The 21,318-nt window shown below is 51.2% G+C and overlaps 1 protein-coding gene and 1 pseudogene across 2 annotated transcripts; both read left to right on the plus strand.

The window, feature by feature from the left end:
- The first annotated feature begins 2,460 nt into the window (after nt 1–2,460).
- LOC104013051 (dynactin subunit 3) lies at nt 2,461–7,550 on the plus strand. The gene is made up of 6 exons (XM_087763100.1): nt 2,461–2,509; nt 2,747–2,831; nt 3,711–3,797; nt 4,693–4,762; nt 6,351–6,410; nt 7,143–7,550. Coding segments are annotated over exons 1-6 (327 nt in total). The 5' UTR covers nt 2,461–2,485; the 3' UTR covers nt 7,144–7,550.
- A 951-nt stretch (nt 7,551–8,501) lies between these two features.
- Nucleotides 8,502–12,969, plus strand: LOC148055114 (multicilin-like; annotated as a pseudogene). Its single transcript, XR_015705984.1, has 5 exons — nt 8,502–8,581; nt 9,938–10,173; nt 10,898–11,112; nt 11,257–11,369; nt 12,437–12,969. The product of XR_015705984.1 is annotated as a multicilin-like (transcript).
- Nucleotides 12,970–21,318: the final 8,349 nt, after the last annotated feature.

Below are 21,318 nucleotides of genomic sequence, written 5' to 3' on the forward strand. Positions count from 1 at the left end.
TCTACCTCAGCATGGGGTGCCAGGGCTTGGTGCCACTGGGCTCCCCCTGGCACTCTCACTGCGGCCGTGTGACTTTGTATCTATTAAAGGAAATGAACTGCTGTACCAAACTGGTGTTGAGGGTGGTATGCATGACATGGTGCTACCCACCAAGCTCCAGTGTCCAGACTGGGTTCAGTTTGGGGGTGCAGGACACCCTCACAGCCTGTGACACCCTGGGGTAGCAGCTATAGTGCCTGAGGTTTCACAGCCTGCCTCACCTTTGCCTCCAGCACAGGGTCACCCCAGTTTCTGGGGGCTCTGGGGTGCAAACAGGTGCCCTGTACCCACCAAAACCCTCAAGCATGGACTGGAGCAGATTGAGCACCAAATCCAGCCAGGCCGTGAGGCTGCTTGGCCCCACAAGCTGCCCAGCAGCAGCTCAGCCATGGGTGGGGGACCCCGTTAGGCTGCCTGTGCCAGGCATGGGGCAAGGGGCATGGCTGTGGGGCTGCTAAGACCATGGTCATAGGGCTGTGAGGTTGCACAAGATGAGATGCAAGAGGTGCTGGGCCAGCCTGGCACCCAGGCAGCACCCACAAAGGGCACGGATGACCCAGCTGGAGCTGGAAGGGAGACACAGGCACACAGATGGGTCCTCACAGATGTGTATATAGGTGCATATGGGAAAGCACGGATACATGCAAGCAGCTAAGTCGCCACACATACACACAGATCACTTGTGCTCCCTCGTGCAAACTTACACTCATGCATGCACGCTCACACACAGCCACACTCACACATATGTGTGTGAGCACACACGCACACACATGCCATCACTCACACGTGCACATGTACATAGGCACAGGGGGCTCCCATGGGGACAGATGCCCTCACTAATGGGCACATCCCTGGCACCCAAGGGGACAGAACCTTCTGTTTCAGGGGAGCCCCCTCTCAGCCCCAAGGAGCAGGGGGCAGAGTCGCCGTGTACCATGCTGGGCTGCAGGTAGCCAGTGCTGTGGCTTCAGCCCTGCTCCAAGGCTCGCGGGCTGGGTGGGACCCTAAAGGGTGGATGTCCTCCAACCCTAAAGCTCCCCCCAAATGCCTGAGTCCCAGGACTGCCTGAATTTCTCACCTTGGGGGGGTGGGTTATTTGTGACCCTCTAGCACAGGGATTTGCATATTCATGGGCATCGCCCACCACTCTGGGCACAGGCCACGGTAGAGCCAGTACCCTCTAAACACAGAGCAGCACTGTGCGCAGCCCCCAGCCCCTGCTGCAGCCCCAAGCCACTTCTGCTAATGAGGCTGTTTCTAATTGTCACCTTTGTGGAACAAAGCGCAGCTCTTCCCCTCTGAGGATGCCTCTCCCACAGCCCAGCTATTGATCCCTGGGAAGAAAGGCAGAGCACACAGGGCCTCAGCCTGCTCCTCCTGCCCAAATGGTCTGCACAGCTCCTCCAGGGAGATTTGGGGGGCCATAGGGGTTGCTGGGGCCCTGGGCCACCCCACAGCTCCCTCCTACAGCCTGGCAGCCCCATACAACTCCCTGCAGGAACATATCTAGAAGGACGATGCTTTTCCAGGGCACAGTGGGTTTTGCTCTCGGCAAGGGGCACTGGGAAGGTCCCCAAAGCCATGTGGCTGACATTGCCAGCCATGGCAATGCCATGCTAATGAAGTACTTGCTATTAGCAGATGGTTTTGACCTAAGAGCCTGACTTGGGACCCCTACCGGGGGTTCCCTGGTGCCTGGGGCATGGTGCTCATGCTCATGCTCACATGGTGCCCAGCCCCATGCTCACAGCCCAAGAGGGACAGAGACTGCCCTCCAGCCTGGGGCAGCTCTGGCACTGCTAAGGCTACATGGGCACGATGGGGCAGTGGCAGGCTGAGCCCCAGGGTGCAGGGAACATTGCAAGGTGCTTTAGAGGCTCCTGAACATCTCCCTCCACAGTTTGGAAAGTCTCTGGACTTTCCTCTGTGGTGGATGCTGCTACCAAGAATTCATCTCATCCCTTTGAGGGATCCTTGTAACTGTGAGTGCCAATTGCAGGCAGCAGTGGGGCTGGGGTTGGCTGCTGCATTCATTAGCATCTCGCTTTTTAGTGAGCATCACCTGCAATGGTTGATAAGAAAGGTGAACCCAGGCAGGCTGAGGTTTGGGGGAAAGCCTACGGCAGCTTCCTGGATTTCAAAGGCCCTGCATCCACATGGCCCAAAGATTGCTATAGCTATTTCTTTTAATACACCCGAGCGCCTCTTTCCTGAAGGACCACGCTGGAATGAAGCAGCGATTGACTGCCTGGGTGGCGGGAAGCCCACACGCTTCCCTCTGCAGTGCAAACCACCATCGACCAGCTGCAGCCTCCCCTCGCCTCTGACAGGGACTTCGCACTTCCCGCCCCCCTCCCCGGGAGCCGCCTCCCCCCCTTCCCACCCTTCCGGCTCCATCACTCCTTCCCGGGGAGCTCCGTCTCCCCTAGCAACGGGGCCCCTAGCCATGACAACGGAGAGGGGCGGGGCGGTAAGCGGCGCGCGGTTCTTTCCGGCCGGCGGCAAGATGGTGGTGGGGATGGTAGAGCTGCGGTGGTGATTGGAGGAGCTGGAGCAGCGTGTCGGCGACAGGACCTGCGGGCTGCGCAAGGTGTCGGGAGGTCCCGCAGCGCTCGGGGGACGTCTCTGAGCCCCCGGGGGCCTGGCCCGAGGTGCCTCGGCTCGGTGGGGTCTGATGGGCCCGTCCCCTTCCTTTGCGCCCCTGCAGGTGGCGGATGAGCTGGTGAAGGTGCAGGTGGCTCTGAGCAATATTGCCGGCAAGAGGGAGAGGATCAAAATCCTGTTTAAGAAAAGTGAGCGGCCTCGGAGAGGGGGTCCCGGGGGAACCGAGGGGAGGGTGGGGAAGCTTGAAACCCCTGTGTTTGCTCCTCTAAACAAAAATCCTTTCTACGCTTCCTGTATGAGCTCCTTTGATTTTGGGTTCTTGTTTTGCGTGTTTGGCAGAGAAGTAAGCAAGTGGGGTGTCTTTCTGCTTGCGCTTCTCCCACTCAGCTGTTGGGGGTGGGAAATGGGCTGCTGCAACCTGTTATTTGCTTTATGTCTGCCTACATCGGCACAGCGATTTGCTCTGCCTGAAATGCAGCCCTCAAGGGTTGTTGGAGTGCGAGCTCCTGAAATGGTTTCTTACATGCTTGGACTTCTCGGGCACGCTACAGCAGCTCTCCCCTGTGTGTGTGGTGGGAGCGATAGGGATCACACGCGGCTGGAGTGGTGCTTTGTCCTGCAAAGCTGTCTTTTGGCCAAACTTTGCTGCCTGGTATCACAGAAGGAGCAGGCTGCGTAGGGAGGGTTGTTGTGGTCTAAGGCTGCAGTATAAATATGTTTGGTATAAACATGTAAACTATGTATTTGTAGATAACTTTAAGGATGGAGGGCTATTTCCTGGTTTTGTTTCAAGGGCAGGAAGAAGCAGATTTCCCTCACCTCTAGTATTGTTAGCCAAATAAAAAGCAAGTGTTGCAGGTGTCTGTAATGAAGCAGTTACTTGGCTTGAGCCATTTGTAAGTTCTTGATTATAGCGTTCCAAAGTCACCTGTTTTTGAGTGCTATAGAAGACCCTAAATGGGCAGTGTTTACAAAGTAACCTGATGTATAGCATGGGTGGGAGTTGCACCTGTAAAGGCGATAACACCCCTCCTACTAATTATCTCCAAACCTATTTTTCACTCTAGTTGAAGATGTAATAAAATACCTTGACCCTCAGTACATTGATAGGATGGCTGTTCCAGATGCCATGAAGTTGCAGTTCATCTTGGCAGGTATGGCATGAAATGAGAGGAGACAGGTTGTTTAGTGTTGTTTTTTTGTTTTGTTTTTTTAGCACTGCAGAAGTTGTCTTTTACATAAGCTGGACTGGGATGGATTTCTTTAGTTGTAAAGATATGGCAAGGCACCCTCTTTAGAGCTCTCGGAGAGATGGTTTGTACAAGAATGTCTGTCACCCTTAGTGCTCCCTTGTGCGCATCCATGCTGCAGTTTTATCAGTTCTGATCTTTCTAGTATTGATCAGTTTAACCCTGAATTAATAAAAGCTTGAAAAGAAAAACTGGAGCTAGAACAGTTTTCTTCACCCCATTTCTAATAATCTCTAAGCTGTGACAAAAATTGAAGACCTTTGGATGTACATTAAACACCTTATAGCCTTATTCTCTTTTGCCCCAAAGAATTTGGTTCAGCCTTGTATTGGTATACTCTGCGAATGAAACTTGGAGATTCTCCTGCCTTAAGTTGTTGTGAATGAGAATCCAGTGGTGAACAACACAAAAGTCTAAATAAAATCATAAAAAAGCCCCTTTCTGTATAGCTAGATCAGTTGAAAAAGGGAAGCTGGAATAGTGGTGTCAGTCCCAGCTCTTTGATCATCAGTTTGGAGCAGGACAAGCCACCCTTGGGGGGTGGGCTATGGTTGACCTGTTTAAGAACACTTGCCCCTTGGAGATTTTAGAGTCTGCAGTCGGAGGTTTTTGTGACTTTGCTCTAGCTTTGTCTATGAGATGCTTTATATTTGCCAAGCTGTTCTCTGGTGTGTTAAGTGTGAATGGTTTAGAAAAACAATTTGTACCCATTAATCCAAAGTTACCTCACCAGTCTTTGTGAAAAGCCAAAGCAGTGTCTTGTATTTACTGATGTTCCTTCTTGTCCCTCCCCAATCAGAGGAGCAGGTTATTCCTTCCCGAGCAGGTGAAGAACCTCCAGCCCATCTTGGAAAGTGCCAGTATCCAAGGTATGCATGTTCTTCTGCAAGCTTAAGCTGCAAATGCCACCCCTCAAGCTGCTGCCTGTCCTGTTGTTTTGTTTTGTTTTTTTGTTTTTTTTCTTCTTGAGCCTCAGACTTGAGGAGAGGACAGTTAAGCACACAACCTGGTGTGAGTAAAGTAGGTGCAAACTTAGTGGTATGTCTGCTCCTCCCTTGTGCTGCTCTAACGTCCCATGCCTGACCTCTGTCGGAAGTGTGCAACGTCATGCAGAGCACTGCTGAGTGCCATAGCTGTCACCCAGCACTGGTGGGGTGGAAATGTGGCTCCTGCACCAAAGGCCAAGGAAGTGATAGAGTAGGTTAGGAAGCAGGTTAGAGACCTGTGGCTTGGCAAAGAGAGTGAGCACTGTGTATAGCCACCAGGCCGTGGAGCCACTCCTGCCTACTGCTTATGAACTGTTTTATGTCCAGAACATCCCTGCTCCTGGTGTACGCAGAGATGCCTTTTTAATTGCTTGCCATAATGTTCATTCAAGTAGTTTACTCTGATGTAGCTCTTGAGTAGCCCTCAGTGCAGGCATCCCCTAACTCATGCCATTCAGATGCAGTTAGCAAATAAAATTGATATTTAATGTACAGTGTAGCTAGGATTTTTTTTTATCGTATAAAAGGTGTGTTTGTGGCATGTGGTACTTGCATTCAGCAAGCGGAGTTCTGCTGTGATGTGCTCGTGGGGAAAGAATGGTCTTTATTTTGGTAACTAATCCCATGTGATGTAAAACAAACAAAATGGATTTCTCCGCTTTCAGCGGTTCCTGACCATGCAGCCAAACTACAGCGACTCTCAAATCCGCATACAGCAGTAGGTAGTGTGAATATTCTTGATAGTCTTGACTAGCAGGGAGAAGGAACCACTTGTTAGTGGCTGTACTGACACCCCTGTATTTGCAATTGTTTGAATTGCTCATTTATAGCAGTTTTTTTTTTTTTTTCCATTTTGTCCAGGATATTCATGCTGCAGTTTTAAAGAGGTTTAAGCAATTTGGGGGGGGGGGACTAGCCAGGATTTCTAAAAACTGAGTCTGAGTTGGAAAAGCGCTTTGCCTACCATAAGCCTGCTCAAAACAGAGGTTTGAGTGATACTTAATAAGCAGTATTGGGTTTAACCAGCTGGCATTCCCCCTCTTGCTGAGACACTGAGGTAAAGTGTTGCACTCCTCCAGCGTCCTAGTCTCTGGAAGGCTGTTGATACTGTCACCTGATCTCTTTGCCCTTTCCTTCCCCATTTGAGCACGCCTGGGCAGTGCCTAACGCCCCCTTTCAGCATTTTGCTGTGAGTTTCCATTCTGGAGTAAGCAAAGTATGGGTGCTGAGGAGAGGCAGGCAGTAGTGCAAAGCCCATGACTTTGGCGCTTCGTGAGCTTGGGTGTTTCTCTGTAACCTTTCTCTTGACTGTTGAAACCCTTCCAGCTGCAATGAATGGCCACAGCCAGGGTCTGGACTCTAATCTCAGTACTGGCCTTGGATGAGTTTCCCCCTGTGCTGTCAGGGTCTGGGAGGACAGATGTCCTTCAGCTTATTTATTGCTCACTCACTGAGGCTCCCCTCTTTGCAGGAACAGCATCAAGATCTCACTGACGGTGTCAAGATGCTCCTTGAAGACTACAACAAAATGGTATCCTTTGAGCCTTGGGCCTGACACAACTGAACTGCCTGCCTGTCTACTGGGCTGCCTCACCCCATCAGATATTGTTGGAAGCAGGCGATCCGCAGCCCTGGGTTTAATGGCCAGTGCCCTTTCTGGTGTGGTGATGCCTGTGTCCCTGTCATACCCCTCTCGGGAGCAGAGATGAGGGCCAGAACTACCTGTTTCTCTGAGATGGGAAGGGCAGGATGCCACCTGTGAGCCAACCCTCTGTGCTGGATCCACTCACAGTGCAGCTCGGCACGAAGGAGCAGTGCAGCCTGTGTGCTGGTGCAGAGCTCATGCTGGCCAGCTGGATGTTGGCATCTCTATCAGGTGACTGCTGGTCTCTGTGACCTGCCTGAGCCAAACAGCGGGTAATCCTGGCCATGTTAGGATCCCAGTGCTGAGACACATCCTAAAACTGCAGTGGGTAGGGAGCTCTGCTCTTTTCTGTAGAAAGGCCCTTGAAATGCAGTGCTATGCAGTGTTCAGAAGTGCTTCCTGGACTCCCATTGGTGTTTGCTGTGCAGTGGCTCAAGGCCTGGATATGGTTTGAGTCCGTGCAGGCTTTCTACAGCCTGGTGCTCCAGGTCTCTTCCTCTCCCAAGGAATTGGGATTGTAATGGTGCTGTTGAGCTGCCAGGGCAGTCTCAGGCTGTGCTCTGACCTTGGTTTCTTCCCTGAAGTTTCCACATCTCTTTCCTTAAGAGCAATGTCCAGACCCTGCTTCTCTCCAAGCAGTTTGTCCAGTGGAATGAAATACTGACGCAGCTGGAAATGGCCAAGGGAGCAAAACCTGCGGTAGAGTGATAGCGGAGCCTGGAGTGCAGAGAACCCTGTGGACACTGCTGACCTTGCGTTCCTCAGGAGAGGCTGCAGCACAGCTTGCACCCTGTCATCTCGGCATCTTCCCACTCGTCGTGAGCATGCTGCGAGTGACATCACAGGCTCTTGGGGGCACCCTGGCTCTGTGGCTGCACTGTGTCAGCCCTGAATTGAAGCCACACTACTCCTTAATATGCCACTGTTTGCGAATCTTGCACTTCCATGAAATATGTTTTGGTTTAACATGTTTAAAAATACCTTTCTGCTCTTACTGTGGACCATAGTAAAGTCCTGAAATGCTAACTGGGTTGTCTTTTCCTCCCCTGGGGGCAGCCATGGCACAGACTGGCTGTCCCTCCCTGTGTGGTTTTCCCCAAGCAGTGAACTGCAGAGACCTCATGGCAGCTTGTAGGAGACTGCTGGTGGCTCCTGGTACAGTGGTTTCAGCCTTGGGCCAAGGGCAAGTAAATCCCTTCCAGTCCCACAGCCTTCCCTGGGCTGCAGCATGTGCTCTTCCTGCTGTTTCTTTCTATTCATGTGAACTGCCTGTGCCTGGGGGAATCTGGCCTGATGAGGCTTTTCCCCCAGGCAGTTCTCCCATCCCTGTGCCTGGGAGGAGGGAGCAGCTCTTGCCTTCATCCTGCCACTGCTTACCTAAGTGGCTGCTGCAAGCCAGAGCATGTGGCTGGCCCTTTCTTTTTCAGAGGGGTGTTATCTGCACCTTGCCTGGTCAGGCTAGAGCCTGGAGTTTCTCCTAGCACAAAAGTCATCTTGAGGCCATGCTTTTGGGAGGGTCCCAAACCCTTCTACTTGTTAAGAAACAGACCAGCTGTGTGTGACCTGGGAGCCCTGAAGGAATGGAGCAGGATCCTAGCAGGGAGGTCCAGAGGTGCTTGGTTATCTGTGTGCTCCCACTGCGGGGCCAATACTCTCACCTGGTCAGTGAGCTCACCTCTGGGCAAACAATGGTAGGGCTACAAGCCTGCAGAAAGCCCTCTGGGTGCCTGGGAAGCTCTGCTGGCCCTGGGACTTAATATTCCTCCTGGTTGGGTAACGGGGAGTAGTTTGAGACTGCTTCAGCAACACCATGAGAACCAAATTCTTCACACAAATGCACTTGCATGTGTCCTTGTGTGGGTGCATGTGGAGACACCCAGTATGGCTGGTGCAAGGGAGAGCAGGGCAGGGCTGCACATGCTGGGAGGGCACTGTCCTGTGGAGCAGTCGCACTGCCTCTTCCAGCTTCCCGAGGCCCAGGGCGGACTGACAGCTGCCGTGACCCATCACGCAGAGTCGGCGCAGCCACACCGGCAGAGGCGGTGCCCGAACCACAGGTACGCCGCTGTGACGTTATAAGCGCCAGAGTGACGCCAGGTGGGGGTGGTGCCAGGGCGGTGCGCACCTTCTTCCCTTCCCTGCGCGCGCCTCGCGCCGGTCGCCATCTTGTGGCGAGGTGCGCGCGGAGGCGGCCGCAGGTGAGAGCCGTTCCCGCACCCCCACCCCCGCTATAGCGAGGCCCGGCCTCCCCACAGGCACCTATAGTGCCGTCCGGTCTCCTCCTGAGACTCTATAGGGGCATCTGGCTTTCCCACAGATCCTCGTAGTGGGGCCTGTCGCTCCCTTCCCCCCCGCCCACAGCAGTGGCCTGGCCTCCCCTCGGGCCCCTGTAGAAGCCACCTGGCTTCCCTCCTCCCCCAGTAGCAGGGGCTTTGCCACCCCCCACCGTGCGTTCCCTGTCGTAGCGGCCTGGCCTTTCCCAGGGCCCTGGGACACCATCCCCACCTGCTCCCCCATCCTAATAGCAGTGGCTTTGATGTCCTGCAGAAACAGGAATTTTCCACTTAGCAAAACTACGAACCACCTGTGCCTTGGGAAAGGAATTAGGAAAGTATTTGTTTAAGTAATGAACAGTGGAAAACTAACAGCTCTAACCTTGAAGAAGAGCTAACAAGCTGATAAAAGGGAACATTTTGTTGCCAAAGACTGGATGGTGGCCAGAGAAGCATGAAGTCTGGTAAAACTGCAGTAACTGGGTGAAAGGCAAATGTGGCAAGGGGAGATCGCGACCACCGACTTGATTCAGGACCAAAAAGACTTACACCCCCACCTGAAAGGAGCATGCGTGCTAATTTACATAGCAAGCGAGGCTAATTTAAATACAGTAAACCAATAGTGGATGAAATGTTAATCACTGACCAATAAGTAAATTTGGGCGGGTTTATACTAATCATGTAGCCTGATAAATGTGCTGTAGTTTGTATGAAGGTGTGCTTGATTTGTGGAATTACCACTGAGCACCCTGCGCAGAATAAAGCAATGTCAGCTCTCTAAACTAGACTTTTAGTCTTTCGTTTGGAGGGTTTTCTCAATTACGAGCAACAGCTTTGCCAAACCCCCTCACCTGTCCTGGTTGCAACCCCCCATCGGTGGCTTGGTCTTCCTAACCTGTACAGCAGAGCTCGACTTTCCCTGCCATCCTCGTGGCAGCCCGCATCCCCATCCCCCGTAGCAGTGGTGTCCCCAACTCCTGTTGCAGGGCTCCATGCTGCTCTTCCCCAGCAGAGTGAGGTGCGTGCCAGGCTCCCTAGCACCGATGGTGGCCTGCTGCTGTGCTGGGGGTGAGGACCTTGTGGGAGGTCACGTGCTTCCTAGGTACAGAGAAGGGGCATTGACCTGCCTTCTCTCCATAGGGGAGGAGGGCGCCCGCCAGAGTCGGGGGCGCCACGGCAGCATGGAGCAGAGTGGCTGCCGCCGGGCCTTCGGCAGCATCTGCCCCATCGGGGCCAGGGCCCGCTCACCCGCCTCGCCAAGAAGCTGGCCCAGCCCAGCCTGGTGAGGGGACGGCGGGGAACCCCTGGCGGCACCGAGCACCTGTGCGCCCCCACCTCGCCTGTGCTGCAGCGGCGCCCCGCTGGCCTCGCCTTCGGTGAGTCTGTCCACGGCGGGGAGCCCTGACCACCCAGGCCGTGACACCCCCGCCGTGCCCCCCCCCGCCATGCTCCCCCACCGTGCCCCTCGAGGATGCCCCCTGCCCGCGCTCCCACCACCACCACCGCGACCCCCTCGCCTGTGCCAATCCCTGCCCAGGCTCTCACCACTGTCTCTTGCTGTCCCCAACCCTCACCACCATTGACTGGCAGGATTTGGCAGTGTGTGCCCCCATCCTTCCTGTTGCCCTGGCTGGCCCTGCCGCCCCACAGCAGGTAACGCCCCGGCTGGGGCAGGCCCCTTGTGGCTCACTTGGCTGCCCCCAGCACAGGACACTGGGGGTTGGGGGGGTGGCCTCCTCGAGCTGATGGGTGTTGGCAGCCTGCCTGGCCTTGGGCTTCCCACCTGTGAAATGGGCACGGTGGAGGACAGCGTCTCATCTCACCTCAGAGATGCTGTTGATGATTTTATCTGGCAAGTAGATATTTTTCCTTACCTGAGCCAAATGTGCCTGTGTGTGCACATCAGCAGTCATGCTGTGTTCAGTCATAGAAATGAAATCCAAACAGGTTTAGGGTGCACAGCTGCTGCAGTAGAGTAAAAGCATGTCGGGACATACCGGCTCGGGGAGATGTTCAGAACCAGGATGGAGCACTAGGGTTGGGGGGAAGAGAAGATGTGAAAACCTCCTCTGCCCTAATGCCTGCAGCTTTTCCCTCCAGATGCACCCACCTTAATGCTACTGCCACTGCACTGCGCCAACTTTGATTTGTCACTTGGTGAGGAGGTGGCCTTTGGCCTCTGCACCCCGCAGCTGGAGAGCAGTGTGCTGGTGCAGATGCCACCGCAGTGTCTGCCTTCCCCTGAGCTGTGCTGGAGGGATCTGGCGGACCAGCACCAGAAAGCATTGGGAGATGCCCTGGAGGCAAACAGCCAGGTAGGGATCCCCAAGCCCTCCTCAAGGGCCTGTGCTGGGTTTCTCACCCTCGCATCTCACTGAGGTGGTTACACAACCAGCATCCTCCGGCCCCTGGGTGATGGGGGCTGTCCCGACTGCCCTGTCCCCACTTGTCCTTCACAGCTGCAGGAGACCCTCACACAGAGGCAGGAAGAGCTGGTGATGCTGTGAGAGCAATGTGCAACTGAAGGAGCTGGTGAGCCAGGCCAGGCAGCTGGCTGCTGTCCTTGACACGAGTGCTGCCGCCCCATCTGGCCTGGCTGCCCCATGGCCCAGCTGGTCCCTGGGTGTCCTGGTTTCAGCTAGGATAGAGTTAATTTTCTTCCTAGTAGCTGGCATAGTGCTGTGTTTTGGATTTAGGATGAGAATAATGTTGATAACACACTGATGTTTTAGTTGTTGCTAAGCAGTGCTTACACCAGTCAAGGACTTTTCAGCTTCCCATGCTCTGCCCGGTGCACAAGAAGCTGGGAGGGGGCACAGCCAGGACAGCTGACCCAGACTGGCCAAAGGGCTATGCCATACCGTATGACATCATGCTCAGTATATAAGCTGGGGGAAGAAGAAAGAAGGGGAGGACATTTGGCGTGATGGCGTTTGTCTTCCCAAGTAACCGTTACGCGTGATGGAGCCCTGCTTTCCTGGGGATGGCTGAGCACCTGCCTGCCGATGGGAAGGAGTGAATGAATTCCTTGCTTTGCTTGTGCGTGCGGCTTCTGCTTTACCTATTAAACTGTCTTTATCTCAACCCACGAGTTTTCTCCCTTTTACCCTTCCGATTCTCTCCCCCATCCCACGGGGGGGAGTGAGCGAGCGGCTGTGTGGTGCTTAGTTGCTGGCTGGGGTTAAACCACGACACTGGGGGACAGTGCAGTGTGGGAGTGCAGTGGGGGACAGAGTGCAGGGTGGGACAGGGCCATGCAGGGCAGGGGTAAAGAGGTGTGGGGTGGGATGGGGTGGTGCAGTGTGGGTCGGTGTGGTGCAGGACAGGGTGGTGTGGTGTGGGTGGAGTGGTGTGGGACAGGGTGGATTAGGTCAGTGTGGAGTGGGATAAAGCAGTGTGGGATGGAGCAGGGCAGTGGAGGACAGCATAGTTTGGTTTAGGGCAGGGCAGTGTGGGGTGGGGTGGTGCGGTGCAGGAAGGAGCAGTGCAGGACAGTGCAGTGCGGTGCGGTGTGAGGCAGTGCAGGCCGGGACAGCGTGGTTTGGTTCGGGGCAGGGTGGTGCGGGACGGTGTGGTGTGGGGCAGGGCGGTGCGGAAGGGCGCGGCGCAGGCCCCCCGGAGACGCGCGGTGCGGAACAGCCCGTGGAAGGCGCGGGGCGGGCCTTCTTCCTCCTCCTCCTCTTCCTCCTCTTCCTCCTCCTCCTCTTCCTTTTCCTTCTCCCGCCGCTGCCACGGGGAGCTGGGGGAGGCGCGGGCGGCCGGAGCCATGGGAGAAGGCTGCGGGAGGTGTCGGAGAAGTGCCGCGCCGCCCTGCGGAGCCTGGGGGACAGCTCGGGGGACAGCCCCACGCCCAAGCGCCCGCGGCCGGCCCCGCGCTTGCTCGGCACCTTCCGCGGGCTGTGCACTGGACGTGCCGCCCCGCGCCCGGGCGGCGGGGAGCTGGAGGGGGGCGGCAGCCTGCGGGCGGCCCTGGGGTAGGCAGGCGGCATCCGCACCCTGGCCTTCCTGCAGGGCAACGCCTTCACCCTCCGCACCGCCGGCGGCGGGCACCGCTTCCGCTGGGTGCCGCGCTGAGAGCTCCCGCGAACCCGGCCACGCGTGTCCCGGGCGTTGCCTGCCGCAGCGTGAGGCTGGCAGGGCAGCCCCGCCCGGCGGCACGCTTCCCTTTTTCTCTTTGAAAAGGGGTATTAGCGTTTATTTTTTTTCCCCGTTGCTGGAGGCTGGAGAAGAGAAGGGATAAGCGCGGCAGAGGAGTCCGCACCGCAAACAGCGAGGGCAGCGAGCCTCGGGCGGGCGCTGCAGTGGTCGCCAGGCTTTACACAGAGCTGTGGTTTTCGAGTCGGCAGCTCACCCTCAGTAGTTTGCTAATGAATGTAATGAATGTAGAGATACCTTTAAATGAAGATCTGCCCGGTTTTATCCGGAGATTTCACTCAGTTGAACAGAAAAATGTAACTTACAGAATAGTGACTATGGTTGGCCTGTGTGAAAAAGGACACACCATCCAAAGTACTTTAAACACAATACACCTTTGCAATCATGGAATTTTAAATATACAATATTTACAAATTGCACTTATGTCGTTCATGTGTGCAACTGTAGGTGTATATTTGCACTCAGTGTGATGATTAAATACTGCTTAAAATTGCCATTTATTTGTACTGATTTAATGTAAACACAGTGTTTTGCATCCGGTATGCATATTTGCTTTCATTAGAGCAAAAATAGCAGAAAGCTGAGCATCTACACAAAGTTTACTTTGCTTGATGTGCTCAAGCAGAAACTTTTAGAATAAAACATGCTGCTGTTAACATTCAGTGATATTATCTCAAGCAGAGAGAAGTGTGAATGACATTAAAGTGTTCCAAATGGATCCATTTCACTTGCACCCACTGGTTTGAAAGCTGAACCACTGACAGCACATGTGAAATGGTACCTGAAGTTTCTTTTTCTGTGGCACATAAGTGAATGAAGGCACTGTGCTCTACCCAGGATAGAGATTTTATATCTGTGAAGTTATCAGTTTTTCTACTTTTCAGTACTCAGTATTCTTGCATGGGTCCATGCACATTAACAGCAATCCAACTGTAACACACTTGTGTGATGGTTAAGGTGACAGCACCATGTCATCATCTCAGTGGCAAGTTTCTTAGGGGAGCTGCAACCCTGCACGGTGTTGTGCTTATGGCAAGCAGAAACTGTATTAGGAAGGAGTTCTTATCACTGGCATGACGTAGTTATGTGGCTCCTAGGAGACTGCAAAGGTGGTCCTTCAGTATCTGTGGTCCTTCATGTCTGTGGCACTGATGTTTTCTAGCAGGAGAGATGCTGAAGCCCTGTCTGGGATGCCAAGGGCTCAACCCTGGGATGATTCCAGAGCCGTTCATATTTCAGGAGAAGACCTTTGCTGCCTTGGCTGAAATGCTGTGTGAAAGCTCTGGTTCTGCAGTGGACAGGAGAGACAAAACCTGCCAGGCTGCACTGAATTCAGCAAGGAATAAACTGATAACATAAGGCAGCTTGTATAGATATCTACAGTTCCTCTCCACGTGTTTTATGAAGTTAAACACAAAATATATAGTGTGTACAACTTTGTAATGCTCATAAGCATATTAATTCCTCAGAAATAAAGTGACACATGAAAACTGTAGAGTTCTCATAGGATGCAACAATAAAGTAATCACCCTGTTGGATTGTCACTAGTGTTGTGTTTGCTGCTATTTCACGTCTTTTCAGAATTACAAATAAATGTTTATCCACTCACTTACTTTTGCAGTTAACCTGCTAAAAAGTTTGCACTGATTACTCTTATTCATAGTGTTTCTACATTAAAAGTATCCTTGATTAATTTTAAGTTGTGATCTAAAAGTAATAGAAAATGATCATAGATGTCTTTTTAAAATTTATTTATTTTCATCCCTTTTAATTGGACAGGCTGAAAATTGGCTAATCAGATCAAGCCGCTTCTCACTGAGACTCACAGGAGCATCATCACACAGACACATAGCAAAAGGTGTTTGCTATGCAATACTGTATGTTATAGTGTTATGCTATAAACATAGTTATATAGTTATAGTGGTGCACTATAAACATCTCCTTTAAACTATAAAGGTGTATTTTAAATTCATGCTTATCCATCCACTTCCATACAGGAACTTCATAAAAAGTAGACAAATCTCTTGCACAGATTAAAGCAGCCCAACGACTGCTTTCATCAACAGTAACTTAAAAGGGCTCCCAGTGCTCTTTGTCTTTCTATCAAGCAGGAGTTGGTGGGATAACAGGGGATGAAGCTTGGCCCCTTGATGCACACTCATGCTTCATGGTTGTTCTATCAGACGCTGATCCCTGAAGAAGCTGGAAGTCCACCACCACTGGGGATCTGTGCCCAAAGAAGGTTCACATATGCCTAGGAAACATTATGTCCAAACAGAACTGGCTTTATGCTTAGTGTATGGGGCAGGATCTGTGCCATAAGGCACAGGGCAGAGCTCCTGAATGTGCAGGCATGACTGACTGAAGAACATGTTGATCTGTGGTTTATGCTCACTGTGATTTTCTCTTCCTGGTGGTGCATGGTTCATGCAATGAATGGGTGAAGGGAGCTGGCTAAGCCCCTAACAGAAGCCTACCTACCTTGGACACTTCATGGTTAACTAGGAAAAAATTTAAAAAAGTGTTTTGACCCTTGTGATGACATGTAAAAGGTATGTGTGGGATGCATAGTGATGTTTTTAAAATAAAGTAGATGCAATGACATTTTGTGAGCCTTATTCCTGCTCATAAGTAAGCTTCCTCTGCCTTTTCCTGCCCTGCTGGTTTCCACTGCCTGGCACGCTTCTTCAGGAGCAAGGTGCCAGACCACAGGGATGGGTGGCTGTGGACGTGTGGTGGTGCAGAACTGTGGACAACTGGGACACTTTGAGGTGAAACAGAAAAATACCTTTTTGGAAGTGTGCCAGAGGAAGGGTTTGGTGATCATGTTTTGAATATAAGCACCTCAGTTCCACATAAGCTTTGTTCTGGGCACTTGGGTTTTTCATTGGATAAAATCTTTAGGTGTTAATTAAAAAATGATACCAGACCTCAAGATACAGCTTGATTAAAAAGAAATACTAGAAAGAGGAACTATCTTTTAGTAAACAATTGCATATTAAGTCAGTAATTTTAGGTCTCTTCAGGATGGCAAGGGCAAAAGGGACCTGGATGGATGTATTTAGAAAAGCCATAGGGCTTTTGGTCTAATTATAGCTTGTGAAAGTCTTTTTTATCAGCAATATTGCCCGTTTCCTGGTCTAAAGGCAATACTGAAGGCTGAGTGTTGACATAGCATTTTCCTGTGGGGGTTGCCAAGGTTGTTCAATGGGTCATAAAGAGAAAACATTGCCTGTTCACGAATCTGAGCTACTTTCCATGTGTTTGTAATAAAAATGCCCTTGCTTTGGTATTCATATCAACTTGTACATAAACACAGGCATGCATTTGGTGACATTTAATTGGCCTGACTACCATTTTTGAAGCACGTGGGTTCCTACAACTTCCATTCATATGAAGCTAATATCCATAAGAAATATCCAGCTGGTGCTCCTGTCAGTTTGCCACAGACCCTGGGTGGCAGCAGGCAGGCGCCAAGGTGGCTTGGATGCTTGGTAATCACGTAGAGAGCAGACTGTAACGCAGCTATGGTGCTGTAGCAGCAGTAGTAAAGTACTCCTATTGTTTTTGGCTCTTCTATTCAGTGATTGCAGAGAAATGGAATTTCACTGACTTTTCTCCCCTTGTTTTCCTGAATATTTTTCTGAAGAAAATTTCCCCTATGTCTAACTTCAGGGGAACGACAAACATTTTGCAGTCAGTTTTATATGACAGCAGCAGCACTCTTCATCTTTTCTAAACATTGACTTACTTCTGGTCAGTGGCCATTATTTACATTTTGCATTGCACAGTCTTAACAAACAACTAAAGCTAATGAGGTCAAAAGAGGCTGTAGTTTGTTTTGGTACAACTATTTCATAGGTGTATCAGAAACAGTCTTAAAGTCTGCCTTGCAGCTAGCACCTGTTCAAACTCTGATAGCAAGTGACTATTTATGTTCAATATTTACTTTATACTCTTCAACAAAATACTATGAAAAAAAACCCAAATTAGTAAATGTCTTCAAGTTTATTCACACGTTGTGATCACTTTTGGTAAAGTCTCAGGATTTCTTGCATGGATAATGTAGTTATAATTAGAACTCACTTGTTAGAGTAGCTGGAAATTTTGAAGTTTATTCTCTTTTTCACCTTGTAAATTGTTGCAATGGACTGTGAGGGTATATCCCAGACATCCTCCATGTAAGTTTCTCTGTCACAGGCTGACAGACACCAAGCACACAGAAGATATGGTTACATTTTGTGGTCTGATCTCTTTTATGGCACAGGTCTCAGGATTTCAGGCAGCGACTCCTGTATTGAATCTCATATTTCTATTTGCGTAAAGCTCACCTCAGCAGATGCTTTACAGTTTCAAACAGCTTTAGCCCATGTACCAGGGATCTCCCTGAATCCCTGCTTTCAGAGGGGGGCACGCTGATGGCACGTTGACTCAGCAGAGAGCCTCCACACCCCGGAGGAATTGCAGGGAACTCTCAACTCTGGTTGACCACATTTGCAGGCATTTAATGTAAGTAAATATTAACAATTCTAACTCTCTCTTCTACATCCTTGAACAGTAGAAATGTCCTCTCTTTTAAGCCTTTTTGTAGTGATGTGTACAGCTGGTTTGGTACCTTAAAATGCAGCCCTTTTTTCAGCACTTTGCAATGTGAATGATTAATAGTTACTGCTTGGGGATTTGTGGTGACAGCTGAATTGTCCCAGACATCAAGTGAGCTCCAATTTATGATAGTGCTGAGGGAGTATAGCCAGAGACCTGCTAGAGACACTTTTCTCCTCTAACCTAATGGGATTGCCATTCTTTTAAGCTGTGCCGCAATAGCACACAGAGGCCATGGTGCTCTGCACGTGCACATAGTGAACGATAGCCTGGAGACTCTTTGATTCCAAATAAATAGGAGTAATACAAAGGGGACCATCTTATACCCTGGTTACAGTTGGGAAACTGAGGCACAGAGGTGTAACATGATTTGACATAGGTCACTGCACATCTGTGACAAAATGAGACAGAATCCTGATCTCCTGCAACCCGCTCAGGTCACTCTTCACAACCATGTATTGTCTCTTCTCTGTGCCCTGAACTCATCCTGCCTCTTGGAGGGCTGTAACTAGCTGATATTGGAGCTAGGGGTAAGGAGAGGCGTGTGAGGAAGAGAAGGAGGAAAGGAAGCATGTTGCAAAACAAAAAATTTTTTTTTGGTTGAAAAAGCTTTAGAAGTTGGTCAGGATCTGCACATTAAAAACATAATTCCAATCACTGAACTCTTCCAGAAAAAGGCATTTATGTTCATGATTATGTTCAGTTCTCTAGTAAAAAAAGGTATTTCTAAGGAATTGTGGTGGGTTGACCCTGGCTGGACGCCAGGTGCCCACAAAAGCTGCTCTATTGCTCCCCTCCTCAGCTGGACAGGGGGAGAGAAAAATATAGTGAAAGGCTCATGGGTCGAGATACAGACAGGGAGAGATCATTCACCAGTTACTGTCATGGGCAAAACAGACTCAACTTGGGGAAATTAGTTTAATTTATTACTAATCAAATCAGAGTAAGGTAATGAGAAAATAAAGAGGGAGGAGCCGTTGACACTTGGGAGGAGCCATTGACACTCTCAAGGGCAGAGAGGCCCTGCAGAGAGATCTGGACAAATCAGAGAGCTGGGCAATCACCAACCGTATGAAGTTTAACAAGGGCAAGTGCTGGATTTTGCACCTGGGACATGGCAACCCTGGATGTCCATACAGACTGGGGAACGAGAGGCTGGAGAGCAGCCCCACGGAGAGGGATCTGGGGGTTCTGGTCGACAGCAAGTTGAACGTGAGGCAACAGTGTGCCCTGGCAGCCAGGAGGGCCAACCGTGTCCTGGGGTGCATCAAGCACTGTATGGCCAGCCGGTCGAGGGAGGGGATTGTCCCGCTCTACTCTGCACTGGTGCGGCCTCACCTTGAGCACTGTGTGCAGTTTTGGGCCCCACAGTACAAAAAGGATACAAAGCTACTAGAGAGTGTCCAGAGGAGAGCCACAAAGATGGTGAAGGCTTTAGAGGGGAAGACGGACGAGGAGCGGCTGAAGTCACTTGGTCTGTTCAGCCTGGAGAAGAGGAGACTGAGGGGAGACTTCATCGCGGTCTACAGCTTCCTCACAAGGGAAGGAGGAGGGGCAGGCGCTGATCTCTTCTCCCTGACGACCAATGATAGGACCCGAGGGAACGGCAGGAAGATATGCCGGGGGGAGGTTTAGGTTGGACATTAGGAAAAGGTTCTTCACCCAGAGGGGGGTGGAGCACTGGAACATGCTCCCCCAGGAGGCAGTCACGGCACCAAGCCTGACAACATTCAAGAAGCATTTGGACAATGCCCTCAGACATATGGTGTGAATTTTGGGGTTGTCCTATGCAGGGACAGGAGTTGGACTCGATGATCCTTGTGGGTCCCTTCCAACGCAGGACGTTCTATGATACTGTAAGTCTTAAAGCACTTTCCCCCCACCTCTCCCTTCTTCCTGGGCTTAACTTTACTCCCAAATTCTCTACCTCCTCCCCCTGAGCGGCGCAGGGGGACGAGGAATGGGGGTTGTTGTCAGTTCATCACACGCTGTCTCTGCCGCTCCTTCCTCCTCGGGGGAGGACTCCTCACACTCTTCCCCTGCTCCAGCGTGGGGTCCCTCCCACACGAGACAGTCCTCCATGAACTTCTCCATCATGAGTCCTTCCCACGGGCTGCAGTTCTTCACAAACTGCTCTATCGTGGGTCCCTTCCATGGGGTGCAGTCCTTCAGGAACAGACTGCTCCAGCGTGGGTCCCCTGCGGGGTCACAAGCCCTGCCAGCAAACCTGCTCCATCCTGGACTCCTCTCTCCACAGGGCCACAGGTCCTGCCAGGAGCCTGCTCCAGCGCAGGCTCTCCACAGGGTCACAGCCTCCTCGGATGCATCCACCTGCTCCGGCGTGGGGTCCTCCATGGGCTGCAGGTGGATATCTGCTCCACCATGGACCTCCATGGGCTGCAGGGGGACAGCCTGCCTCACCATGGTCTTCACCACGGGCTGCAGGGGAATCTCTGCTCCAGTGCCTGGAGCACCTCCTCCCCCTCCTTCTTCACTGACCTTGGTGTCTGCAGAGTTGTTCCTCTCACATATTCTCACTCCTCACTGCAATTGCACAGGTTTTGTTTGTTTGTTTGTTTTTTTTTTTTTCCTTCTTAAATATGTTATCACAGAGCTGCTACCACCATCGCTGATCGGCTCAGCCTTGTCCAGTAACAGGTCCATCTTGGAGCCAGCTGGCACTGTCTCTGTCAGACATAGGGGAAGCTTCTGGCATCTTCTCACAGAAGCTACCCCTGTAGCCCCCCCACTACCAAAACCTTGCCACGCAAACCCAGTACATGGGCTATCTGAAGACAGGCATGGGAGTGCTGAACAGTATTGATGCAGGAGTCCTGACCAATAAGCTAGACGCAATGACTACCTCACTGCGAAACCTTCACATTTCCTTACAATCATCACTACTTGAGTTGGAATGGGACAGTGGTTGACCGCAAACACTTTCCCTTTATGGGGATGTCTAAATCATGGTGACTATGTTATTATTAAATGGCTTAGGGGTAACCCAAGGGAATGTTTCCTTGGCTTTGAACTGCCTTTAAGCCCAGCTATAGGTCCAAGCTGCAGTATCTGGAATCTTAAGAGAAGGTGACAGTGGTTATTCTACCTGCTGAAATTTGTAAGATTGTTTAGGATAATGCCACCGACACTGAATAACACCTACAAGCCTGTTGACGCTTGGTAAACTTTACTTAGGATGCAAATGCAGACTTAGCTGTTGCCTATGTATCAACTATATGAGATGTTGGTATTGAATTAATCTATCCCCTCATATCTCTGAGTTTACACCAAGCCGGATCTGTGATCTATCCCATGGATCATCGACAATGGGCCCAGCAGGAAGTGAAAAGATGGCAATCAGTAGACATTGAAGCTTGCATCCCTGAGACAGGTCTGGGGTTTGTGTGTGAAGGAAATTCCTTTAGAACCTCTGATATGTGCTTTAATTCCCCTAGTGGAGTCTGTCATTTCTCAGTACACCCCAATGAACATGCTGAGACAATACTCATGTATGTCGGGAATGGCTGTGTATGCTTACAATCTTCATGCCCTTTTGAATATATTGACTCTATGTATAACCATACTTTATCTAGAGGTGTTTGTCTATGTATCAGCAATTTTACTACCCTATCATCTGGATGTGATTTTAACTATACTGCCCCAATTATCACTTATCAAGTACTGTTAGCTAATTACCCTCTACCACCACATCACCCCTACCCCCATAGGTATGAATTTATCTCTAACCAAATAGCTTTTGCGAC

This window comes from Nipponia nippon, unplaced genomic scaffold, assembly GCF_047370975.1.
Source record: "Nipponia nippon isolate SJK-2023a ecotype South Korea unplaced genomic scaffold, ASM4737097v1 scaffold_27, whole genome shotgun sequence".
Taxonomy (NCBI): Eukaryota; Metazoa; Chordata; class Aves; order Pelecaniformes; family Threskiornithidae; genus Nipponia; species Nipponia nippon.

Excerpts from the sequence above, each read along its gene's own strand:
- LOC104013051 (XM_087763100.1), top strand. The coding sequence starts at position 2,486 with ATGACAACGGAGAGGGGCGGGGCG. Across the intron at positions 2,510-2,746 it reads CAACGGAGAGGGGCGGGGCG|GTGGCGGATGAGCTGGTGAA; the intron begins GTAAGCGGCGCG and ends GCGCCCCTGCAG. Across the intron at positions 2,832-3,710 it reads CAAAATCCTGTTTAAGAAAA|TTGAAGATGTAATAAAATAC; the intron begins GTGAGCGGCCTC and ends TTTTCACTCTAG.